Source organism: Capsicum annuum, chromosome 8 (genome assembly GCF_002878395.1).
Source record: "Capsicum annuum cultivar UCD-10X-F1 chromosome 8, UCD10Xv1.1, whole genome shotgun sequence".
Taxonomy (NCBI): Eukaryota; Viridiplantae; Streptophyta; class Magnoliopsida; order Solanales; family Solanaceae; genus Capsicum; species Capsicum annuum.
Genome location: NC_061118.1, coordinates 37,787,106 through 37,809,829, shown reverse-complemented (window position 1 = coordinate 37,809,829; position 22,724 = coordinate 37,787,106). Strand labels below are relative to the sequence as shown.

At 35.6% G+C, this 22,724-nt stretch overlaps 1 protein-coding gene across 1 annotated transcript; it reads left to right on the top strand.

Moving 5' to 3' along the window:
* The first annotated feature begins 1,164 nt into the window (after window positions 1-1,164).
* On the top strand, window positions 1,165-22,235 carry LOC107846187 (trafficking protein particle complex subunit 8). Its single transcript, XM_016690639.2, has 28 exons — window positions 1,165-1,453; window positions 2,989-3,083; window positions 7,956-8,055; window positions 8,353-8,457; window positions 8,619-8,781; window positions 9,063-9,180; window positions 9,288-9,350; window positions 9,467-9,547; window positions 9,671-9,765; window positions 9,861-10,011; window positions 11,037-11,123; window positions 11,647-11,766; window positions 11,838-11,966; window positions 12,059-12,156; window positions 12,435-12,558; window positions 13,898-14,005; window positions 15,473-15,611; window positions 16,148-16,252; window positions 16,667-16,727; window positions 16,843-16,918; window positions 18,254-18,439; window positions 18,560-18,670; window positions 19,685-19,846; window positions 19,929-20,087; window positions 20,317-20,547; window positions 20,720-20,884; window positions 21,213-21,310; window positions 21,400-22,235. The coding sequence occupies exons 1-28, from the start codon at window positions 1,294-1,296 to the stop codon at window positions 21,929-21,931; spliced, it is 3,822 nt and encodes a 1,273-aa protein (XP_016546125.1). The 5' UTR covers window positions 1,165-1,293; the 3' UTR covers window positions 21,932-22,235.
* The last annotated feature ends 489 nt before the right edge of the window (window positions 22,236-22,724 follow it).

Below are 22,724 nucleotides of genomic sequence, written 5' to 3'. Positions count from 1 at the left end.
GGCTTATGTTAATATAATAATATAAATATAAATACTCCATAATAAATGCAATTTTATTTCATGCTTTTTATATAATAAAGGAATTTTTTTTATTTTATTAACAAAAGGGAATTGTTTAGATTTTTGTTTGGTTTGAGGTATAAAGGATAAATAATTTTTAAATAAAATAAAGAATTATTTGATTTAGTATTAGTTAGTATCTGAATTATTATATTATAATGATGGAATTAATTATCTTGGTGAAATAATTAATCTCAGAATTAACTATTGTGGGATAACTCTTTCTCAATCAAACGATCCTTAAGGTATTGTAGCGTATTACTTCTTTTAATTCAAAATAAGTAAATTTTTTAATTATTTTTAAATATTCAAAATAATTGAATTTTGCTCATTCAATAAGCATTCTGAATTGGAATAAATTTGGCAGCGAATCGCAAAATCTTGGTGATCTTCTCTATCTAATGAATGGGGAGTTCGTTTTAAAATCGTCCGCCCTACACCCACCCCCGAGTATATGCTTCAACGGAAATCACACAAGGGTAGATTAGAAATCTCTGGTAAAATGTCCGCCCGTAACTCAGTAGATACATTCCATAGTCTAAGGATTGGTGACTTACCCATTTAGTGACTTTGGCACTAGAAGTTTCCAAGATGGGGACTATCGGATAAATTCGATATAATAGACGATTGTTGGCATTCCAGCCTTCCCCTCCTTTCAGGGCCTATCCGAAAGAGAATCCAATACTTTTTGGTCGTGAATGCATGCTTGACGAGATATGTCGGAAATTTCTTCAAATTTTATTTTTTATTTACACTTTTTAGATTATGAGTATCAAGAGACTTAATTGACTTTATTTAAATTTGGCTGAATTTTAAAAACAGTTTGATAATTTTTAAAAGGATAAAGTATAAGTTATGTCCTTTTTTTTAATAAATATATATTGAGGCAAAAATTAATTTATTTTGAACTAGAAAAAGTAAGGAAGAAAGATAAATTAAAATTAAATATGATTAAACATTATTTGTCATTTTTTTTTTTTTCAGAAACTAGTTGACAAATCTACGGCCCAAACCGGTCCTAATAGTGGTGATTTGGGCCTAAGTTAAATAAGCCCAAAATTATCACTACTACAATACTGTTCATTGCACAGCTCTGGATCTGAGCATATAAATAACAGCAAGCAAAATCCCAGTAATAATAATAAATAATACTATCAATAGCCGGTGAGATCAACCGCACCGGCGCCGGAAAATCCCGACGACGACTCAGTACAATTTCAGTCACCGGCGACAATGGATCCGGCGAACTCAACACTTGGCAAAATACTATTGGACGAAATTACCCCTGTTGTTATGGTCCTCCGTACTCCTCTCGTTGAAGAATCTTCTCAGAAGAATCAACTTTCCTTCATCCAATTGCTTTCTCCTTTTTGCAATTTCAACAATATCGACGGTCAATACTTAACTCCATTACTCAATGCTCAATTTTTTATAGTAATTTGCATTTTTTACACTCCCCATGTGAGTATTTCGACTAATTTATGAGCTAAATTGAATTAGAATAAGTTAATATTTAGAATAAGTTAGTATTTAGATGTTCGAAAACTATATGAAAAATATTATTATTAGTAGTCCTTATCATATTAGAAATCCTTAGAGTAAGCAGTAATATTAATCGCCATGAGATCAACTGACTGGCACCAGCGATGATGGATCCGGCGAACTCAACACCAGGCAAAATGTTATTGGATGCGTTTTTTGAGAGTCAAACTGCATGAGCTTTAATCAACATTTATAGTTTTCGAATATTTAAATTGTAATATTGAGTTATTTTAGTCTAATTTAACTCCGAAAATTAGTCAAATTGAATCTGTAGAGCGAAATGTGATGAGTAAAAGAACAGAAAGAGTAACTTTTATTTTTTGGATGTACAAATTTGATAGTTTAAAATTTTTACTTGTTATATTTTTGAGAGTGGAGCTGGATGAACTTGAATCAACATTTTATGATATATTGTAGTTTACAGTATTTATCATGTAGTTTTCTAACATTTTCATTTTAAATTTAAACAATTAAATAATTTAGTTCAATTTAGCTCCGAGAATTTGACTCTTGTAAAATGGAATGTGACAAGTAAAGAGGAACGTAGGAGTAGCTTTTTGTGAACTGTCTGTGAAATGTTTCAACAATATCGATCGTCAACTCCATTTCAATAGACAAATTTGATAGTAATTGTAAAATTTCTAATTGTCACATTTTGCTTGTCAAGAGTCAAATTGTATGAACTTTAATCAACATTTTATGATGTAATGTAACGTACAGTATTTTTCATATGGTTTTTGAACATTTAAATGTTAAATTTAAAATGTTAAACTATCCTAATTCAATTTAACTTGAAAATTAGTTGAATTGACTCTTGTGAAACAAAATGTGACAATTAAAAAGGAAGAAGAGAGTTTTTTTCTTTTTTTGGTGGAACAAATTTGATAGTAATTTAAAAATTTTTACTCCATGACTTTTTATTTGTCACATTCTGCTTTACTAGCTTTAATTCAACTGATTTTCGGAGCTACATTGAATTAGGATAATTTTATATTTAAAATTAGATGTTCGAAAACTATAGGTTGCAGTTCTTTTCATATTAATATGATGAAAAGATATGACCATCAACTCCATTTCAGTACAAGTTTTGATGTAATTTAAATGTTTTAGTCCCTCCTTTCCCTTTTACTTCAGATTTTGCTTTTTCAGAGTCAAAATGTATTAACTTTGAACAATATTTTAAGATGTATTTTATGAGAAACGTTGCAACTACTTTATATAAAGCTTTCGAACATTGAAATTTTAAATCGCTCTAATTCAATTTAGCTCTGAAGATTAGTTAAATTGATTGTCATATAGCGAAATGTGACAAATAAAAAGGAATAAAGGAAGTGTTTTTTTTTGTGGAACTGTTTGTTAAATGTTTTTGGTGTATTGGAAATGCAGTGCCAGTTCGAACTGCAAGCGATCAGCCTTATAGACTGAAGAAGTTCAAATTGCGGTTGTTTTATGCTTCAGATATTCGACAGCCCAATATTGAGGTACTTTCTTAGCTGAAATACTTGAAGGTCTAGGCCAAACTTTTTAGTTTTCAGTTTAAATCATTATTTTTTTGAAAACATAATTGCAGTTTATATTCATTAAATTGCAGTAGATAGGAGGTTGTAGAGGACATTAATTAGGATAAAAGGTTAGTAGTTAGTAGTTTGTTGTTTTGCTATCCGTCCATACTATTAGTTGTATTATTGTTGCTTGAGTTTCTTATCCTTTGATTTCTATAATTATTTGTTGCTTCTTGTACTTTGACGATCATATTATTTTGTTGTAGTTACTGTCCTGTCTGAAGTTTTTGTTACTATCTGCTATTTCTTGTATTTCTATTACTCTTTTTTCTGATATGCTTTGGACGGTTTTTCCTTGAGTCGAGGGTCTATCGAAAATATTTCTCTACCTTTTTGGTAGGGATAAGGTCGGCATACACTCTACTGTACTACTCAGATCTCACTTTGTGAGATTATATTGGTTGTGTTGTTATATTCATTAAGAATATTGAAATACTATGTAATTTGCTTGCTTGGAATGATTGCACTTGTTCTGAATTCTTTGTTTTCGTGAAACGAAATCAGTGTAGTGCTTGTGCTGCAACCAACAACTCCTAAATAACGAAATAATTGCTGAGAATTCTTTATGTAATACTTGCACCCAAGGGTGTGTCCTAGTGGTCAATGAAGTGGCTCAGAACCTTAAAACCTCAGGTTCAAATCCCAACCAAGACTAAAACATTAGGTGCTTTTTGCCCGTCTGTCCTAGTCTTGGTGTATACTTATTGGTGGGAGGTGGCAGGTATTCCATGGATTTAGTCGAGGTGTGCACGCTGGCGCCAACACCATGGTTATCACAAAAAAAAAATTGTTTTGATCTTTGTGAATTTTGAAAATTAAATTGAGAAGAGGTACAAAATACGTTTATCATTATCAAACTAGAACTTGTTAGAGATGGGAAACAAATGGGGATGGTTGGAGGATTGTTGGATGTGCATAGTGAAGGTAGCAAGCTGTTGAAGCTATAGTAGAGAACAAGAGAGAGAGAGCAACACTAAGACCAGGGTTTAGTTCAAATGGCAAAGGTTGTGGAACTTGTGGCTTAGTAGTCGTTTGGCCATGAAAATATAAAACATATTCACTTTATTTGGAATTTTTGAAGTTGGAGTTTGAGTTGTGTTTGGTCATAGTGTTTGGAGTTAATATTTAGAATTCAAATGTATTTTTTAAAAAAAATATAAAATATGATTTGAACATGGAATATAATTTAAATGGGGTAAATTCAAATGTATTTTTTTAAAAAATATAAAATATGATTTGAACATGGAATATCATTTAAATGGGGGTTATCATATGAAAATAAAAAAAATAGTTTTTTTTTAAATTTAAAAAGTGAAACTAAATAAAATGAAAACACCTCTTGAGGTGTTCTCCAAAATCCCAAATACAACTTCAAGTTGCTTTTGGTATTTTTATGGCCAAACAAGAATTTCGGAATAAAGTAAATACATATTGCGGAATAAAGTGAATACAATTCATGGCCAAACGGGCCTTTAGGTCGCACATGTGAGCCTTGCATCACGCGTGTCACGACCTGATTTAAATCAAGTCGTGATGACGCCTACCTTATCCCCCAGTAGGCAAGCCAAGCCATAGCCCAGAATAATAGGTAACGGGCTAACATGCAGAAATCAGAAAAGATCGCATGTAATGATAGCAATAGTAATAACAAGTAACAAACAGAAAGTAAACATATCTCATATACTAAAACGGAGGATGGAAAAGGACCAAATACACAATAGAATTCTACCAATATCGAAAATATTCTAGAAGGGTACTAAATTATATTTTTACCAAATGACAATTTAAATCAAATATTCCACAATATATTAGGTATTAATAAAATTTTAAAACGAACCGCCTGGGAACCGAACTACCAGTCCCAGCAAGTCATAAATAACTTGGGGCAGTTATAGAAAATCTCTGAATACCAAAAATGTAGGAAAATACAGAAAAATGACTGTGAGGGTCATTACAACATCCACTACTAAAAGGACACGTACCTGAGGGCTCAATCATGTAAGGATACTGGGCGCGTATATCTCGCCTGGGAGGAAGTCCAGGTAGTTCGGTCGAAAACACAATAGAAAACTCGTGAACCACAGGGACAGAGTCATGCGATAGACTCTCAGCCCTGACATCCCGAACATAAGCATGAAATGACTCACAACCCCTCGATATCAGTCTCATAGCCAGAATGTAAAAAAAAATAATCTCCATCGACACGCGACTAACAGAACCCTGCCACACAACCGGGGTACGCCTGACAAGGTTAAAGTAACGTCTTAGCAAAACAATCCAAGACCACATAACAAGGAGATAACTAATCCATGCCTAGAATCACATTGAAATCTACAATATCTAGGACAATGAGATCAACCTAAGTACCAAACTCCCGAACGATCACCAAACATGATCTATATACCCGATCTACTACTAAAGAATCACCCGCAGTGGTAACTATACACGATGGCACGTATAAAGACTCCGAACATGAACCCAACCGCGATGCAAAATAAGAAGAAACATATGAGAATGTGGAATCGGGATCAAACAAAGCAGAAGCTGGATGATGGCATAAAAACCATACCTTTGATCTCAGCACCCGAAGCCTTAGACTCAGATCTACCTAGTACAACATACAAATGACCCTGTCCACTATTGGACTGGGTGCTTGCCCGACCACCTATCCTACATCCCTACGGGCCACCTATAGAACCCCGGGACCATCCGCATGACCTTGCGCACCACCCCTACCCATCGACGGCACTGATCTGATCTAATCAAAACTCTAAAAGTGAACCCGGGGTCCCGATCCCCAGCTCTCGAACCTCGCATCCTAGACATATGCGTAAAGAGTGCACCAATAAAAATTACAACCAACTTAGACCCAATGCACAAAAATGGATCAAGAAAATGAGAGTTTTTTTTTAAATATGCTCTGTATCCTATCGCCAAGCTGTCACGACCCGATTTCTCAAGTCGTGATGGCGCCTACCTTATCCCCAGTAGACAAGCCATAGCCCAGAATAATAGGTAACGGACTAACAGGCAGAAATCAGAAAAGATCGCATGTAATGATAGCAATAGTAATAACAAGTAACAAACAAAAAGTAAACATATCTCATATACTAAAACGAGGGATGGAAAAGGACCAAATACACAAAAGAATTTTACCTATATTGAAAATATTCTAGAAGGGTACTAAATTATATTTTTACCAAATGACAATTTAAATCAAATATTCCTCAATATATTAGGTATTACTAAAATTCTGAAACGAACCGCTTGTCGGTTCCAACAAGTCATAAATAACTTGGGGCAGTTATAGAAAATGTTTGAATACCGAAATGTATGAAAATACAGAAAAATGACCGTGAGGGTCATTACAACGCGAACTAAGTCCGATACATAAGTGGAGAAGGGTAGAGAGGAGGTAAAATTATTCTCGAGTTTTGTAGGTTGTGGTTGGTCCCAAGTGTTCAACGGGTTGACCTCAGGATTTCCTGATTAAAAGAAACATGTCTTTCTTGTTCTGTTTCATAGAATTATGGTGTGTGAATTTTTTTAGATGGCTTTTAATTGTTTATTGCAATGTTGAATGGCTTGAGTATAGTGCTTTTGATGTTAAAATCTATGAAGATACCCCCCGACCCCCACCCCACCCCAAATATATATACATACACACACAACAACATACCAAGTGTGTTCCCACAAAACAGTGTCTGGGGAGGGTAAAGTATATGCAGGTCATACCATTACCTCAGATGAAGTAGGGAGGCTGCTCCCGATAGACCCCCGACATATATACTGTATTTAATCTCTCTCTCTCTATATATATATCTATATATATATATTGCTTGAGCTTCTATAGAACATTTGGAAATTAGAAATTACCTCTCAACATTCATGGATTAGTTAGTCATACATATTTTTTGTAATCATTACACATTCCTATTCGTGTTGTGCTCCCATAACTTTGCATGCAAAATGGTGTTGTCCTCATTAATTAGGCTTACCTTATGATTTTATAGGTTCCCAAAGACAACATATAAAACATACAATCTCTTTGAGGTTTGCTAAACAAGTTAAATGACACAACCATGCATCTTATGAAGGTCCAACATTCAATTCTCTCAATCTAAGTGAAAAGACTATGTAATTCTCTAATGTTGGAAATGATGCACAGCAACAACAACAGCTAATACTATGCCTCAGTCCCAAATAAGTTGGGGTCGGCTATATAAATCCTCATTTTTTCATCAAGCAAGTAGGGAATGATTCACAAATTTAAAATAACTCAACCGTGAGGGTGAGGTTGTTAGTATTACATAAGCGTTTTATCATTCGTGATTTTGAGTTGATGCTCGCAAAATGTAGCTCTCCCAAGGGTTTAGTGTCAGCCTCTTCATACTGTTGAGGTGGTTGTGGCACAGAAGAAGTGAATGTGATGACTTCTTTTAAAGTTCTTACTTTTAAATGTGTACAAGGAAAAAGCCAAGATATTGTGTTTCGTTGTCTTGTACATGGCTGCCCGACACCAAACCTTAATCTTTGTAAAAAAAGTGCTGCTTTGTATTCAATCATCTGCCTTTGTGGAGGAATTAGTGATAATCATAAAAAATTGTTTTTTTAAATCCCCCCTTCATTTACTTTCTTGTCAAATTTGCCTATTTCTTTCGAAATATGTTTCTGCTGAGGGCAGAATTGTTAAAATATTCAGTTTATGCTCTATTTTGTTGGTTTCTATGAACTGAGAGCTGAATGATGACATCTTTTTCTGCCTTTGAACTGACATGTTTTCTTGTCTAGGTTGCAAAGGAGCGGTTAAACCAAGTTATCACTGATGCTGGAGAGAAAGATCTTTCTAAGTTATGTTCAGAACCTTTTCAAATCGAGACTGTGCTCAACTGTAAGGTTTAACTAGTTAAATTCTTTTTCATCCCAAGAGGGGGAAAGATATTTAATCTCCAAATTTATTATTTACAGCTGACGTGTATGAAATGATAAAAACATTAGGACTACCAAGATTGCAAGTCACTGTGAACAGCTAAATTTATAACTTGCTGTTTTGCTCCTTGTCTGTTTCCTGCGTTGTTTGTAGTCCCATAACCAATTAATTACTTTCTGTGTTCGGAGTTAAAAAATACTTTTCTGTCTGGAAGTGTGTGATTGTGTTGGACTAATTCCCTTGTGATGTGGAATGAAGCTTCTCAAAACGAGTTCCTACCGTCATGGTTCCAGTATTTCAACAAAGAGCTAGTGCGCACGGTCTCCTTTTCAGAACATGAAGCTTTTGACCATCCCGTGACATGTAAGCAACCTTTTTTTTCTTGACACTTTTTGAGCCACTTTCCCGCTGTACTCCCTGTTTTTTCATCTCTTTTCCTTTTCAGAAATGAGGTTCCATCTTATGTTTCTGAATTTCTGTTTCTGGCTTACAATGCTCCTATCTCCATTGTGATAACAATATAGGTCTTTTGGCTGTTTCTTCACGGGATGAAGATCCTATCAACAAATTTGTTGACCTATTTAACACCAATCAGTTGCCTTCCCTACTGAATGATGGTGCGATGGATCCAAAAATTCTAAAGCATTTTGTATTAGTACACGATGATGAGGAAATTCCATTAGAAAGGTTCGATGCTCTTTCCTTCTGAATTGAAAGCATTTTGTATTGGGAGACGTTTGGATGAACATTCCGAACACAATTATTAAAAGGGGCACACCATTCAAGAGGAGTAGTATGTTCCTGCTTTTGTAGGTCTTTTATTATAGTCCTTTCCCCCATGCATTTAAAGCTATCAAATCTGTTTTTAGACTTATGGTTTAGTCTTGTAGTGGTGGTTTTTTGGTTACAAAAAAATCAACTCAATTGTGCATCATGTGTCTGTTAAAGAAGCTCTGTATTTTCTACAGAGCAACCAAAACCTTGGCAGAGATGAGGAGCACTTTTGGGGCTAATTGTTGCCATTTGCTATGTATTAACTCCTCCAAGGATGGGTCAGAAGAACATGAAAACCTATGGGCTGCTTATGTAAGAGGATCTTCTGAAGCTTATCTTTTCCATTATCATATCTGTTGGCTTTGTTTTCTTTGTTTTATTAGATGAAGTAAAGAAAATTTATTTCCTGTGTCTGACAGAAAACAGACATTTCGGATGGCCAGCCACTCCGTAGCTTCCTTAGCTCAGATGACGTGGATGAGGTATTTGTTCCTGAACCTTCTATGGCCTGAACCTGGAGGTACTTTCTTAGGATAGCTGGTCATCAACATCTTTCTCCTTGATACAAGTAATTATTTATGTGTGTTGAATTGAGCAGCTGAAAAAATTCATACAAGATCTATCATCTAAACACATTATTCCTCATATGGAGCAAAAAATACGTCTTCTTAATCAGCAGGTACCCCCAACCCCAACCCAACCCTGATTTTTGGAATTTTATTTTATTTTTGGATTTTTGGAAGTTGATAATAACATGTATGTTGTTTCTGTGGGTTTTTTCTGACTTAGTGCCAAATTTCAGGTTTCTGCTACAAGAAAAGGTTTTAGAAACCAAATTAAAAACTTGTGGTGGAGAAAGGGGAAAGATGATGCACCAGAAAACCCAGCTGGTCCAACGTAATTCTGCAAGCTCATCTTTGGTCTAGTTTGTTACATGGTTGTGTTTCCATTTATCTTTCATGACTAATCAGATTTTGTGATTGCCTTTATAGGTATACTTTCAGCTCTATTGAATCACAAATAAGAGTTTTGGGTGATTATGCCTTCATGTTACATGATTATGAGCTTGCATTGTCTAACTATCGTCTACTTTCTACCGATTTCAAGCTCGACAAAGCATGGAAACACTATGCTGGTGTTCAGGTAGTTCTTACCATTATGTGTTGGGTTTCCATTGTTACTAGCAGTATACTTGTTGTATGCTAATTTGGATAATACATTGCTCTGGTATGATGCCCTTCACTTAATAAAGGACCTGCCTTTTCTTAATTTGGATTCCCAAGGCACAGTTGCTTGTCCATGTTGTTAGGTTTTCTTCACTTGGTTCTTTTTCTGTACTTTTTTCCCAATTACGAGTATTGTAAGTTCTCATGTCTATTTCGCCTAAGGAGTTATTCAGTTGGCGAGTGACATTCTTAAATTATAAATAAATGTTTCTGAAAATATAAAGCATTTTGTGTTTTTATTGCACAGTTTCACGAAATAGATTGAGATTGGAAAATAGTAAGTGCTAGCAGATGAGCTCATATGGACACTATTTGTGTCTTCTTATCCTTTGGGTGCGTTAGGCAGCACCTTGTTTTTCATTTTATTTAGTTGATCCATGCTAGCGGTATCTCCAGCTGTATTGTCAGCTGGTTCATCAGAAAGAAGCTCTGGGTACTAGTTATTGTTAATGCACCTCGCAAATTTTAAATGGTCTCTTTCACTGTCATACTTTGAGAGATTGTCTTGGAAAGAATATATCATCTGTTTCACATTAATGTATCATATTTCTCTATGTTAAAATTAAAAATCTCCAGAATTCTATTTTATATCCATAGCTCAAATAAAAAAATGATTTGATCACGTTCTCAAAACAAAATAATGGATGTGATTATGGTGCAAGAGGCACATGTTGGCCAACTCAGCATCAAGGTGTGTTTTAACACAAAGGAAGTGATAGTTTAGGTAGTTAAATGGAACATTTGATAGTTAAATTTAATTACTTGTTGCCTCCCTTTTTTGGTTTTGATGCATATGGGGTGAATATGCATACATCTATAATCAGTTGGAGTTGTAGAAGGGACATGAATGATGGACTTCTGCTTAATGTGTTGCCCGGTTTTGTAATCTTTTGATTGTGTTCTTGATGAATTTTGTCCTTAATTTTTCTCTTCATATTGCAGGAAATGATGGGACTGACCTACTTCATGTTGGATCAATCGAGAAAGGATGGTGAATATTGCATGGAGAATTCATTTACTACATATTTAGTATGTACGCATCACTCTTCTGTGTTAGTTATTTGAACTTTATTGTAGTCTGTCACTTTATTGCAGTTTATCTTTTTAATTTCCTTACCAACAATTTTATATATTTGGATATATTAAGGAAAAGTATGGTAGTATCCGCTACCGATACTTGTTTAGAAACGTGCTTCTCTTAAGATCTGCATGTTAAGCTTTTTAAGTGACCTAGCAACTGATGGCTCAATAAGTTGTTCTATTGCATATTTTATAGTTTATTTAGGTCATGATATTCTGGATTTAAGTGCTTTCTATTATTATTTTTATTATTATTGGCGTTAGATGATTTAGTATAATTAAAAGATGTAGTCTAAGATTATGTATCGGAAACAGCCTTTCTACTTCATCAGAGGTAGAGGTATGGACTGCGTACATCTTACCCCCCAGACCCCACTAGGTGGGAATACACTGGGTTTGTTGTTGTTGTTGTTGTTGTAGTCTAAGATTATGTATGGTTTTGGTAGAGCGCTGAAACATTTTCTTTTTACAGAAAATTGGATTATCAGGTCAGAGAAATGCTACACGTTGTGGTCTTTGGTGGGTAGAAATGTTGAAGGCCAGAGATCAGTATAAGGAGGCTGCCAGTGTATACTTCCGTATCTCTGGTGAGGTAATGCCAAATTTTGATGTTTTGGTGGATGACAATCCATATTTCCTTTTCTGAAGAGATTTATTCTTTAGGAACCCCTCCATTCAGCAGTAATGCTTGAACAAGCATCATATTGTTACTTGTTTTCCACTCCACCCATGTTGCGGAAGTACGGGTTTCATCTTGTTCTTTCTGGGGACCTATATAAAAAATGTGATCAGGTACTTGTTCTCGCCCAAACATGCATATAGGTTCTTAAAATGATATGATCCAGGCTATAAGCCTATAACTATTTCTTTGTTTCCATTATCAGATAAAACATGCAATTCGAACATACAAAGGGGCTCTTTCTGTTTTCAAAGGAACTACATGGAGGCACATCAGAGACCATGTTCATTTCCACTTAGGGAAGTAAGTTATTAATGACCTTGTTTTTTCAAAATCGTATTCAGATCATACTAGTCCTGTCTACAGACAAACTGCTCAGAAAAGCAGTTGACACCATCGTTCCCACAGTTTCTTGCTTTTTTCCTTCAATCCAACTTTCTTATTGAATTGGTTATTGGTAGATCCTTGTACTAATCTAGCTAAGGATCCCCTCCTTACTGTTACTGGTTACAACCATAAAAGCTAATTAAAATAGCATTAGGGAAATAGGGAGTAACATAATATGGTTGTTGTTTATTCAGGTGGTATGGTTTCTTGGGGATCTTTGATGTTGCTATTAAAAATATGATGGAGGTTCTAGCTTGTGGTCATCAATCTAAGACGACACAGGAGTTATTCCTAAAGGATTTCCTTCAGATAATTCAGGTAAGCAATAGTTTTGGATCCTGATGTTCTCCTGTTTCTTTCATCCTGTGTCTTACCTGTGAGTCCCCCCTCTGGCTGGTTCCTGTAAAGATCATCAATTTCATATTATGTGGTCTTTTCATTTTGTGATAATTATTATTCTGTACGGTCAAACTGGATATATTATCATGGCAAAATCATTAGATCACCAGTTAAGTATCATGGAATTCTGATTTACGGGTCTACTCGTTGCTTAGTTTCCTCGCTGAGATTCAATTACCAACTCCAATCTTTTGAATATATTAGGATCTGGAAATAGCTTTAGATGAAATTTATATGAGCATCCAATGAAGTGATCCAATGAAGTGAGGTGTTTGTGACTTCCAGTATTCGTAGACCAAAAGACAAAAGAATGTCCTGTTTGCAGGATGTGATGGTTCTAGATTTAAACTGAGCAGTTTAATTTAGCCCACTGTTGGCTTTAAAAGATGGTAATTGTCAAAAATTGCTGAAGATAATTTAGTGTGCTAATATGTTTAGCTTAAGCATCACCAGAGATAATTTCCTTGACGTATGGTTTGATTATTCTTATAAATATCCGAACTTGAAAAAGAAAAAAACTTGACACGTGGTATAGTTTCCTTAATTTAGATCCATAGAACGATCTTGATTTTGACTTCACATAATCTGGTTCATGACAGCCGTCTCAGTTTTGTTTTTAATTTTTGGTGGATTGATGACATGTGCATTAAAAGATGCACTTGGTTGTTTTGCAAGAGTTCTTAGCATACTGCTTATTTTTTCTCGCATTGATCTAGTTATATTGCATACTTTTAATTATTATTGTTCTTGATCTGACATGAAGTAGTTTACAACTTATGGAGCACATGACCCTTGATAGAAAGGTGTGGAGGACGCGAATTAGGGTAGAGGGTTAGTGGATAGGAGTGCGTCCTTACTAGTAGGGAGGAGTGCTTTTTTTGTAGTTGTGCCTGTAGTCATAGTGTTATGCATGTGTCTTATAGTTTCTTGTTTGTGGTGTTTTAGTGATATTGAGTGATTTCGGATAGATAGTTTATAGTATTACTTTGTGGGTGTCTTGTTTCTTTTATTGTCTAGTTGTGTGTTATCCCATTTTGTTGTTTGTTTTTATGTTTTTTGTTTGTTCTAGTTGTATTTGTCCTAAGTCGGGGGTCTATCGGAAACAGCCTCTCTACTTCATCTGAGGTAGTGGTATGGACTGCGTACACTTTACCCTCCCCAGACGCCACTTGGTGGGAATACATTGGGTATGTTTTGTTGTTGTTGATCTGAAAACTGTATTGTCCTTGTTAACTCTTTTATCTGTAATATCATGAAGCAAACAGGCAAAACATATGAGGTTCCAAAGCTTCAGTTACCAATAATCAACATCCCTTCAGTCAAAGTGATGTACGAGGATCATCGTACCTATGCATCCCAAGCAGCTGTAAGCTAACAGGAACTTTCTAACTTTTTTTTTCTGTTTGTTCGTCATTTTCTTTTCTTCCCATTCGTTTTTGGTGTTCTGGAATCTATTAAATGTCGAAGGCCTCAGTTTTGGCTAGTTGCTCTCCGTATATGTTTCTGTTAGGCAGTGAATGATGGAATTTCTTGGTGCTACTTAATAATGATTGCTTAGCCTTCCTATTCAATGGTCTTTTTCATTATTGTTGCCTTTTGTTTCCCCTTGATTGTGTGTCTTCCCTTAGTTTTCAGCCATTGATTGACCGTGTTGATCCTCATTTTCTTGCATTCTTGTAACTGTGAGAAATTATACTAAAACCATTTTGCCGGTAAGACTGGGCTAACATAGCAGGGTCTCATTAATGTAATAGACTGTAACTTCTTAGTCTTGAAATTCTCTACCTAAGTCTGTATCTGCCCGGAGTTCATTAATTTTTTCTTCTGATGATTTCTGTTTACTGTCGTGACACAAATCTTTTCTCTAAAAATTCTGTTCATGAATGATTTTAGGGTTTAGCATTGATGGTTGGCCACTTGTGATTTGTCTTTGCCTATTTACTTTCCTTTAACACCCTATAGATTTTGTGATGGTCAGCTACTGCTCTTTTCCACTTCTTCAATTCGAAAAACATAAAAAATCTATTTTGCATAGTACTATCTAAGATATGAAGTGATCGAGCATCTAGTTGTTGAAGTAGAGTTGTTCGTAAAACATCATTAATGTAAACCTACTGTTGCAAATCGATAATAGCATCTAAAATATATAAGCCCACAAAGTTATGCATCCTGGGAATAAATTCTAATTTGGCCAAGGACATTCATGTTTCTTAGTACAAGTTAGAAAGGAAAATGTTTTGCCTCATGGAATATCTTTGTGTTTCAAGTAATGCTGTTTCCCATGTGTCCTTGTTGGACGTGTTGCTTTGTTTCCACTGCTGCTTCTGATTTGTTCTTCAAGATGATTGGGGAATCAACTTCTCATCTCTACCCCTTTGTTTGGTCAACATTTTGGCTTTCCTCTCAAAGCCTTTTGCTGTTGGTTATTTCTTTGCGGGTGTGCTTTTTCCACTGTATAATCTCTCAGTTAATTACTACAAACCTGCTAACCTTCAAAGTCACCCAATAAACAACTCCAGATGTGAGATCCTCATGAACGTTGCAAAAACGAACTGCTTCTGAATCAACTAAATTCTTCCGCCTCGTAATTCTCAAACCATATATTCAAATCCTTGATTCAATTACACACTTTGCTGGTCCCCCCACCCCCCACCCTCCTCCCACCCCCCTCCCCTTTTGTTTCTTGTTTTTGTTTTTTCCACTCCACCCAGGCTATTGTCTATTATTGGTGTGTCACATAATCATGTCTTTGTTTATGTTTTTGAATTCTTTTATCTATTTAAAATTTCTGATAGTGTCTTTGTTGTTTATCTTCCTCTTTTCGAAACTTCAGATTCATGTCAAAGAAAGTCTGTGGCGATCATTAGAGGAAGACATGATTCCAACATTGTCAAGTAAGAGTAATTGGCTGGAACTTCAATCCAAAATTTTGCCAAAGAAGTTTAAAGAATCAAATATTTGTGTAGCTGGAGGTATGTAACTGATCCTATTTCACTGTTGATAAATTTGTATTCCTGTCTTTTGCTGATCAGCTTTTGTTAAACCATGATTGAGTTTGTTGTATCATTAAAAGAAATGCTGCAATGCATCTAAAAGACCAAACTTAATCAAACTGTCTGGAATTTAGATAGGATCAAAATTGAAACAGCAATTTCTAGATCCCTCTGATTCCCAGAATTGCATAACTGACTTATGATCTGTCTGCTCTTTTTGATTTAGGGATTTTTCTTGTAAGGATGAACGTGAAAAATGACAAATGAATGCTCTTCTTTGTTAGATAGGCTAGACATTAGGTTCAAATTGTTTTCCGTCTTTTATCAAGTGTAGGCTCTAGAGTATCTCACTGATTTGAGAAGATGAGCGAAAAAAATTTCTGAGAGTTGTGTATTCTTCATATTGCTTCTCTTCTATTTTTGAACTTCCATAACTGCAGTGATTTCTTTCTTTTTTCTGCATTACCTTGTTACTTATTTAAAATATCTGAGTCATTCTTGCTTTATTTTTGCAGAGGCAATAGGGATAGCCATTGAATTTAAAAATCCACTTCAAATACCTGTTTCAATATCTGGTGTTAGCCTAATTTGTGAACATTCTCCAGCAGTATCTGAACCTAGTAAGTACAATGGGCAGTTTAATGCCATCTTATTTCTACTTGTCGGAAAACAAAAATGCGGTCTCTTTCTGCATCCCCCTGTCTTGCCCAAAATTCTCACCCTTTGCTTTTCAGAGACAATTATTGATGTTTGACTGCACTTTTAACAACTTTATATTTTAAGAAGAAATAATTTTCATTTCTCTCAAATATCCTTATATTTTGTGCAAGTATTTGAACGAAGCGGTCAAATTGTCCCTCAAAAAGCATATATTTAAGAGTTTAAGAGTTTTTGGACGGAAGGAATACTTATTTTCATTCCTCTTGTAACGGAATTGATAAATGTTTTCAGTTTTCTTGCTCTCAAATATGTTATCCCTTTATAAAAATATTGCAATATCAGAATCATAGTAAGTTCTATTGTGAATGATGTAGATGCAAATAATTCAACTGGTGATCAAAATGGTGAGACATCAAACAAATCAGCCACTAGTGGGTAAGTATATAAAATCTTCCAGAGTTTGACTTTGCAACTCAGTTATGTATTTTCAGATGATGATTTTGTCCCCTTTACACATGCTTATGATGCTGCACGTTGTTTGATGCTTCAGGAATTTTACTTCTGATACATCTTCATTTACATTATCAGAGGCTGATGTTGCCTTAGGAGAAAGTGAAACAGTACTGGTAAGTTTTTCACTAGGAATTAAACATGTCTATCTGGCTGTTTGTAGATTTCATTTAGGTTTTTCTTGTCCTCATTTTTCTACTTGGGAGGAGTGCTGAAGCTGTTATGGGAAAGATGGCATAATCTTTTGTTTCTACTGTATTACAAATTTCAGCGAATATGTAAATGAGAATCCACTGTCTAGCAACAAAGATTATTTATGAAATACTGGAGCTTGTAAATTTGAGGCGTCAGCAAAATTCAAGCAACTGAGACGAAAAGAATCATCCTGTAGTGCTGCATCTTCACTTTAAACCCTTTCTTTCATTGTTGAAGCCCTACACTGCCTTTTACATGACTAATTGTTTGAATTATCCAAAGCTAGCAGGTCTGAGAATTATGATTTCAGATGCAAAAAGCATAAAATATTTTTCTATCTGATTTTTCAATTTTTATTAGCGATCGCTCTTGTGATTTCTACTACCAAGACTTATCCCGTAGCAATGCTTAAACCGTAAGCTAGACTTGCCCCTTGCCCTCGCTCTCTGTTGTTTGCTGGTCAAAGAAACAAGGTATTAGATAAAAACAGAGTACTTCCTTTCCATCCTAACATTAAACTACCAGTGCTGTTTACCTATTTCTGTGGTAAGTCAAGTAATTTGTTGTGCGTAGATAGCCTCTTTCTTAACTCTGTCTCAGTGTCTGATAGTTTTATATATCTGTTTTATGATGGTGTAAGAACTGGGGCCGTGGGTTTTCTTTTGTACATATTGGTATGTCAAATACATGTTATGATGTAAAAACTAGCCACTTTGGTCCATGACATGTGTGAGAATCTGAGTATTCATTTCAAAATCTTAAGCCATTGAGTAACCCGAGATCTTTATACGCATCTTCCAGCATTCACTTCAACTTATGTGCATCTTGATTGATTCACGTGGTAACTATTTAATCCCACTAACACAAGTATCGGGTGACGTTGACCACCAAGATATATGTTAAATAAGAAAAAATCACCTAGTGTTTGTTGTCTTTGCAGAGATTTGAAACCAGGTCTCAAAAGCATTATTACCACTTCATTGAACACTATGCTGCACCTTTGGGTTTAATTCCAGTGTCGTCGTCCCATCATTATGTGCATTTCTTGCATTCAGTATCAGTGCGAGTGATGTGCCGTGAAAGGGTTGTAGTTTACCTCTGTTCCATTCAACAAACATGCCCAGTGTAATCCCGCAAATGGGGTCTGGGGAGGGTAAAATGTGCGCAGACCTTATCCCTACCTTGTCGGGTAGAGAGGCTGTTTCTGGTAGTTACCTCTGTTGTGTTAATTATCATATCACTATTTCAATTTTCAGGTACAGCTAACAGTTACTCCAAGAGCAGAAGGTACTCTCAAGATAGTTGGTATAAGATGGAAGCTGTCAGGCTCGCTGGCAGGATTTTGTACTTTCGATTCCGATTTAGTCAGAAAGAAAGTTGTGAAAGGAAACAGGAAATCTAAACGATCTCCAATCGATAACCTGAAGTTTTTAGTCATAAAGGTGATTTCTTCCTTCCATCTTCCACTTGTTTATTACTTGTGCTCTAGACAGTTAAGATGTTTTAGCATTTTTTACTTTGATGGTCACTTTTACATTTCTGTATGACTTGACTATATGCAGAGTTTACCGAAGCTTGAGGGCATCATTCATCCCCTCCCAGAAACAGTTTATGTTGGGGATTTGCGGTGTATCGCTCTGGAGTTGCAAAATCCATCTAAAATTCCAGTTAAAGTATGATCTTTTTACACCTTAGGAAAAAAAGTTATGGTTCTTCTTTTACAGTATGTAAAGCATTTCCTCATATCTGAACATCAGAATGACAAACATGCCTAGTTCTTAGTTTCCCCTAAAAGTCCTCAAATCTCACCTAATAAAGCTGTGAAATGTACTTAAATAGAGATTGGTTTATCTTAGCTGATATTATCGGCGCAATTGGTGCTGTTGCATTAGATGAAAATGGGCTGTGTCAAAGGCATCTTTCAGACCTGCCCTGCTTTGTGGGCGAAAAAAAAAAGAAGATATTAGTCAGGACCTCACAGGAGGAGGCTTATATTAAGTTTGATAGGATATATTGCATGACAGAAAGTCTTGGGAGATATGCGAAACAGTAAATCTCAAATACAGGATCACGCAACTATATCAAAGGCCAGGAATGAAGTTTGTATATGTAAGGCCGAAGTTCTCTTGTTTCAAGAGAATGCGAACGTTTACAGCTGAAAGTTGGAAATTGAAGAGCAACTCTTGGGAAAAGCATTTCATTTGATGCCATCACCTTTTCTTTTTAAGTATAACCATCTTGTATTTGTCTGGTACCCACTGAACGACTAATCCACAACATATATACATTGAAGAGATGAAATTTAAAAATATATTTTCTCTGAAGCAAGATTTGGAGTTACCAGCTAATCCACCAAGCTGCTTAACTTCAATTGCTCTTGTGACCTAATATATTTCTAGTTTAAGCACCTGTTTTGTCTTAATAAGAATTTGCACTACTATGAACAAATAGGTTGCAGTATCTTATTAAGCAAATTTATCCATAATCATCCATCAATGTATTTAGATTCATATAAATTGAGATTACATCGATACATATAAACAGAGACACCTGTAGTCCAAATGCATACATGCATTGCATGAAGATGAACTAGCTTATATTGTTGTTAAACTAATAATATCAGTTTGGAGCATCATTTGTTTGAAATATTGTATTTCTAATGATGATAGCTGGTAATCTCCTGGCAGAAATTAAAGATGAAGGTCAGTCCGCCAAGGTTTCTCCAAATTGGACGCAAGGAAGATCTAGAAGCTCAGTTTCCTACTTGCTTGGAAAGAAAAAGTTCAAGACAAAGTTCTTTGAGGTCAAAGACTGATATAGTATCAGATGACATTTTTCTGTTTCCTGAGGTCAGTGTAGGCTAAAGATGTTAGCCATCCACATTTAAAGCCGGGATCAGACCCGTTTATTTTTTCTTTTATTTGTTTCCAGGACACAACAGTTGTGGATGGAGCTCCAATCTCATGTCCGCTCTGGCTTAGGGCTGCAGCTCCCGGAAAATTATCCTTATATTTGTCAGTCTTCTATGAGATGGGAGATACATCAAGTGTTATGACATATCGTACCTTACGCTTGCACTTCAATATAGAGGTTGGTTCCTGCTATTTGCTGGACATTGATTATGTAGATTGGTTAGTAAAGTTACCAGTTGAGAACAGTCTCACGAATTTGAACAAGTGCCATTAGTTTTATAGTTTATTTCATCCTCTCAGCTAGTGTGTATTGATCAAAATTGAGCAAGCTGTTTTTCCTACATCTTGCTCTTACAAGTGTGCAATATTTTCCTTGCTGTGAAATATCTTATATATCATTTTTATAGGTATTACCATCTTTGGATGTGTCTTTCCAAATCAGTCCCCGTCCATCTAGACTGCGGGAGTTCCTTGTCCGAATGGATGTTATCAATAGGTCTAGCTCAAAAGGCTTTCAGGTTCACCAATTGTCATCTATTGGAAATGAATGGGAGATATCATTGCTCGAACCAACTAAGGTCCTCCCTTCAGATTTTCTACGTGCTGGCCACGCAATTTCATGGTTTCTCAAGCTCAAGGTTAGAAATGGAGCTTTTGCTTGTTCTGTTTACTAATTTAACACAGTCCAACTTCAGCTATCCAGATATATTCCTGCTCTGATATTACTGTTTCAAGGATCTATTTTTAAAAAAATTGACCTATCAAATAGTTGCTTTTGGTTTATATAACGGAATACCTTTCCGTAATCAGAATTGTAGGTCGGTAACTGATCAAGACAGTGCTTCTTCTCTCTGCCCTCCGGAGAAGGCAGACGTCAACTTGCTTAGCGGAAGTGAAATGCTGTTTGATATATACAGCTCTCCCTTGTCTGAATTTCACCATTATGAAAGAGTGCATCAGAGAATATCGGATCAGGTTCATTTATTACCTTGCTGTATTTCTTATTAATTAGGGGAAGTATTTGTCAGTCATCAGAACTGATTATGAATATGACTTATGAGGTTTGTGTGCTTGTAGTGATAATTGAACTATAAACAGTGGCGAGAGGATTAATGGATAGTGTAGTGCTAGATATTTTTGATTGCTCAGTGGTTCAGAAGGGTTTTACGAATTAAATATGTACTACTATTATATTTTTGAGTCTACTTGGCTTGTATATTTATGATTTGGTAATGAATGTTTACAGCCCCTTATTCTGCCTTACTGCTATGCTCAAAAATTGTTTTTTATTTGTATTGATCAGGAGCACGAGGACACGGTTGATTTTATATTGGTATCCAGATCACAAAGTGAGCAGAATAAATGCGCAAATGTTTTCTCACATCACATTTGTCACCGCAGGCAAGGATTCTGTCATGGGAATTATTAACATATGTACACACACGTGTTTTGCTTTTAACAGAGACGATCTTGTTTGTTTCATTTTACAGTGTCAGGACCAGTAACCCAATATGGTGGATAATGGACGGCCCCCAAACTATAAAACATGATTTTAAGGACACCTTCTGTGCGATTCCACTAAGGATGATCGTCCACAATTCCTCCGATGATGTTTTGTCCATTCGCTGTAAACCCTCTGGTTCTGCAGTCAACATGAGCTCATCAGGAAATGCATCTGCATCATCTGGAAATGAAGTAGGCTGGCATGACTTGTCACTGTCGAATGACATTAAAGTCACATCCGATATCCCAGGAACTCGAGTAGTGAAGCCATTGTCGTCTGATACAGTCCCGGCTTTCATTTGGTCAGCTTCAAGTTCTACTCATTTTATACTCGAGCCATTATCTTCTAGGGAAACTCCTCTTGAAATTTCTGTATTCTCACCCGGCACATTTGATCTATCAAACTACACATTGCACTGGAGTCGTTCATCCCAGAGCGATCATGGAGATGAATCGAGAGCTTCATCCGGAACATGCCAGGGCCACCCATTCTACATAACAGTGCTGCAACAAGATTGAGAGCTCGGTGAGAGCTCGGCTCTACGGCTTATATTATTGAGGTATGTATTTGAGTAGAGGCAACCAGCCTGCAGTGACTTTTGTAACTTGTAAATTGTGATGTTCTTGTATTTACACAGAATTAGAAACTTCATAATTTGGAAAAAAAAAATAAAACCAATTTTGACTGGGTAGCAAATAGGATACAAACTTAATTTGTTTCAACCCTTGTGAGACCAAGTACAACCTTGTATCAACCCATTTTGTTGTGTTTTAAGAACAATGAATGTAGACATTTTTATGTCTTAATGCTTGGTTGATATTATTTGTGAGTAATATTTACGCATTATTTGTCTTGCAAATTACCTTTTGTTATATGAAAAGGGGACTTTCTAATTTTTATGATATGTTATATTTGTAGTTTACTCCCTTTATCTCATTTACGTGAAGGTAATGATCAAAAGATTGTCACTATCATTAATATCGATCTCATTAAACAGAAATTTGTTCAAACATACTGTAATATAAGAAAGACACAATACATAAATCCTTTTAACTTGGCCTCAAATCACATTTATGATCTTCAACTTTGAGTGCACACAAATAGACACTTAAACTTGTATAAAATTGAACAAATAGACACACGTCCGATGTGACATTCTACATGATCAATTCTTGTCCTACATGGAGTCCTACGCGTATTATGTCACATAAGATGTGTGTGTTCAGTTGTTAAATTTTATACAAGTTTAAGCGTTTAGTTGTGCATACCCAGAGTTGAACAAATAGACACACGTCCTATGTGGCATTCTAC

What these genes read in the sequence shown, in the direction of transcription:
- LOC107846187 (XM_016690639.2), top strand. Translation starts at nt 1,294, where the DNA reads ATGGATCCGGCGAACTCAACACTTGGCAAAATACTATTGGACGAAATT. An exon ending in GAGGAAATTCCATTAGAAAG is followed by an intron (nt 8,782 to 9,062) that starts GTTCGATGCTCT and finishes TATTTTCTACAG; the next exon opens with AGCAACCAAAACCTTGGCAG. An exon ending in TCCAGCAGTATCTGAACCTA is followed by an intron (nt 16,253 to 16,666) that starts GTAAGTACAATG and finishes TGAATGATGTAG; the next exon opens with ATGCAAATAATTCAACTGGT.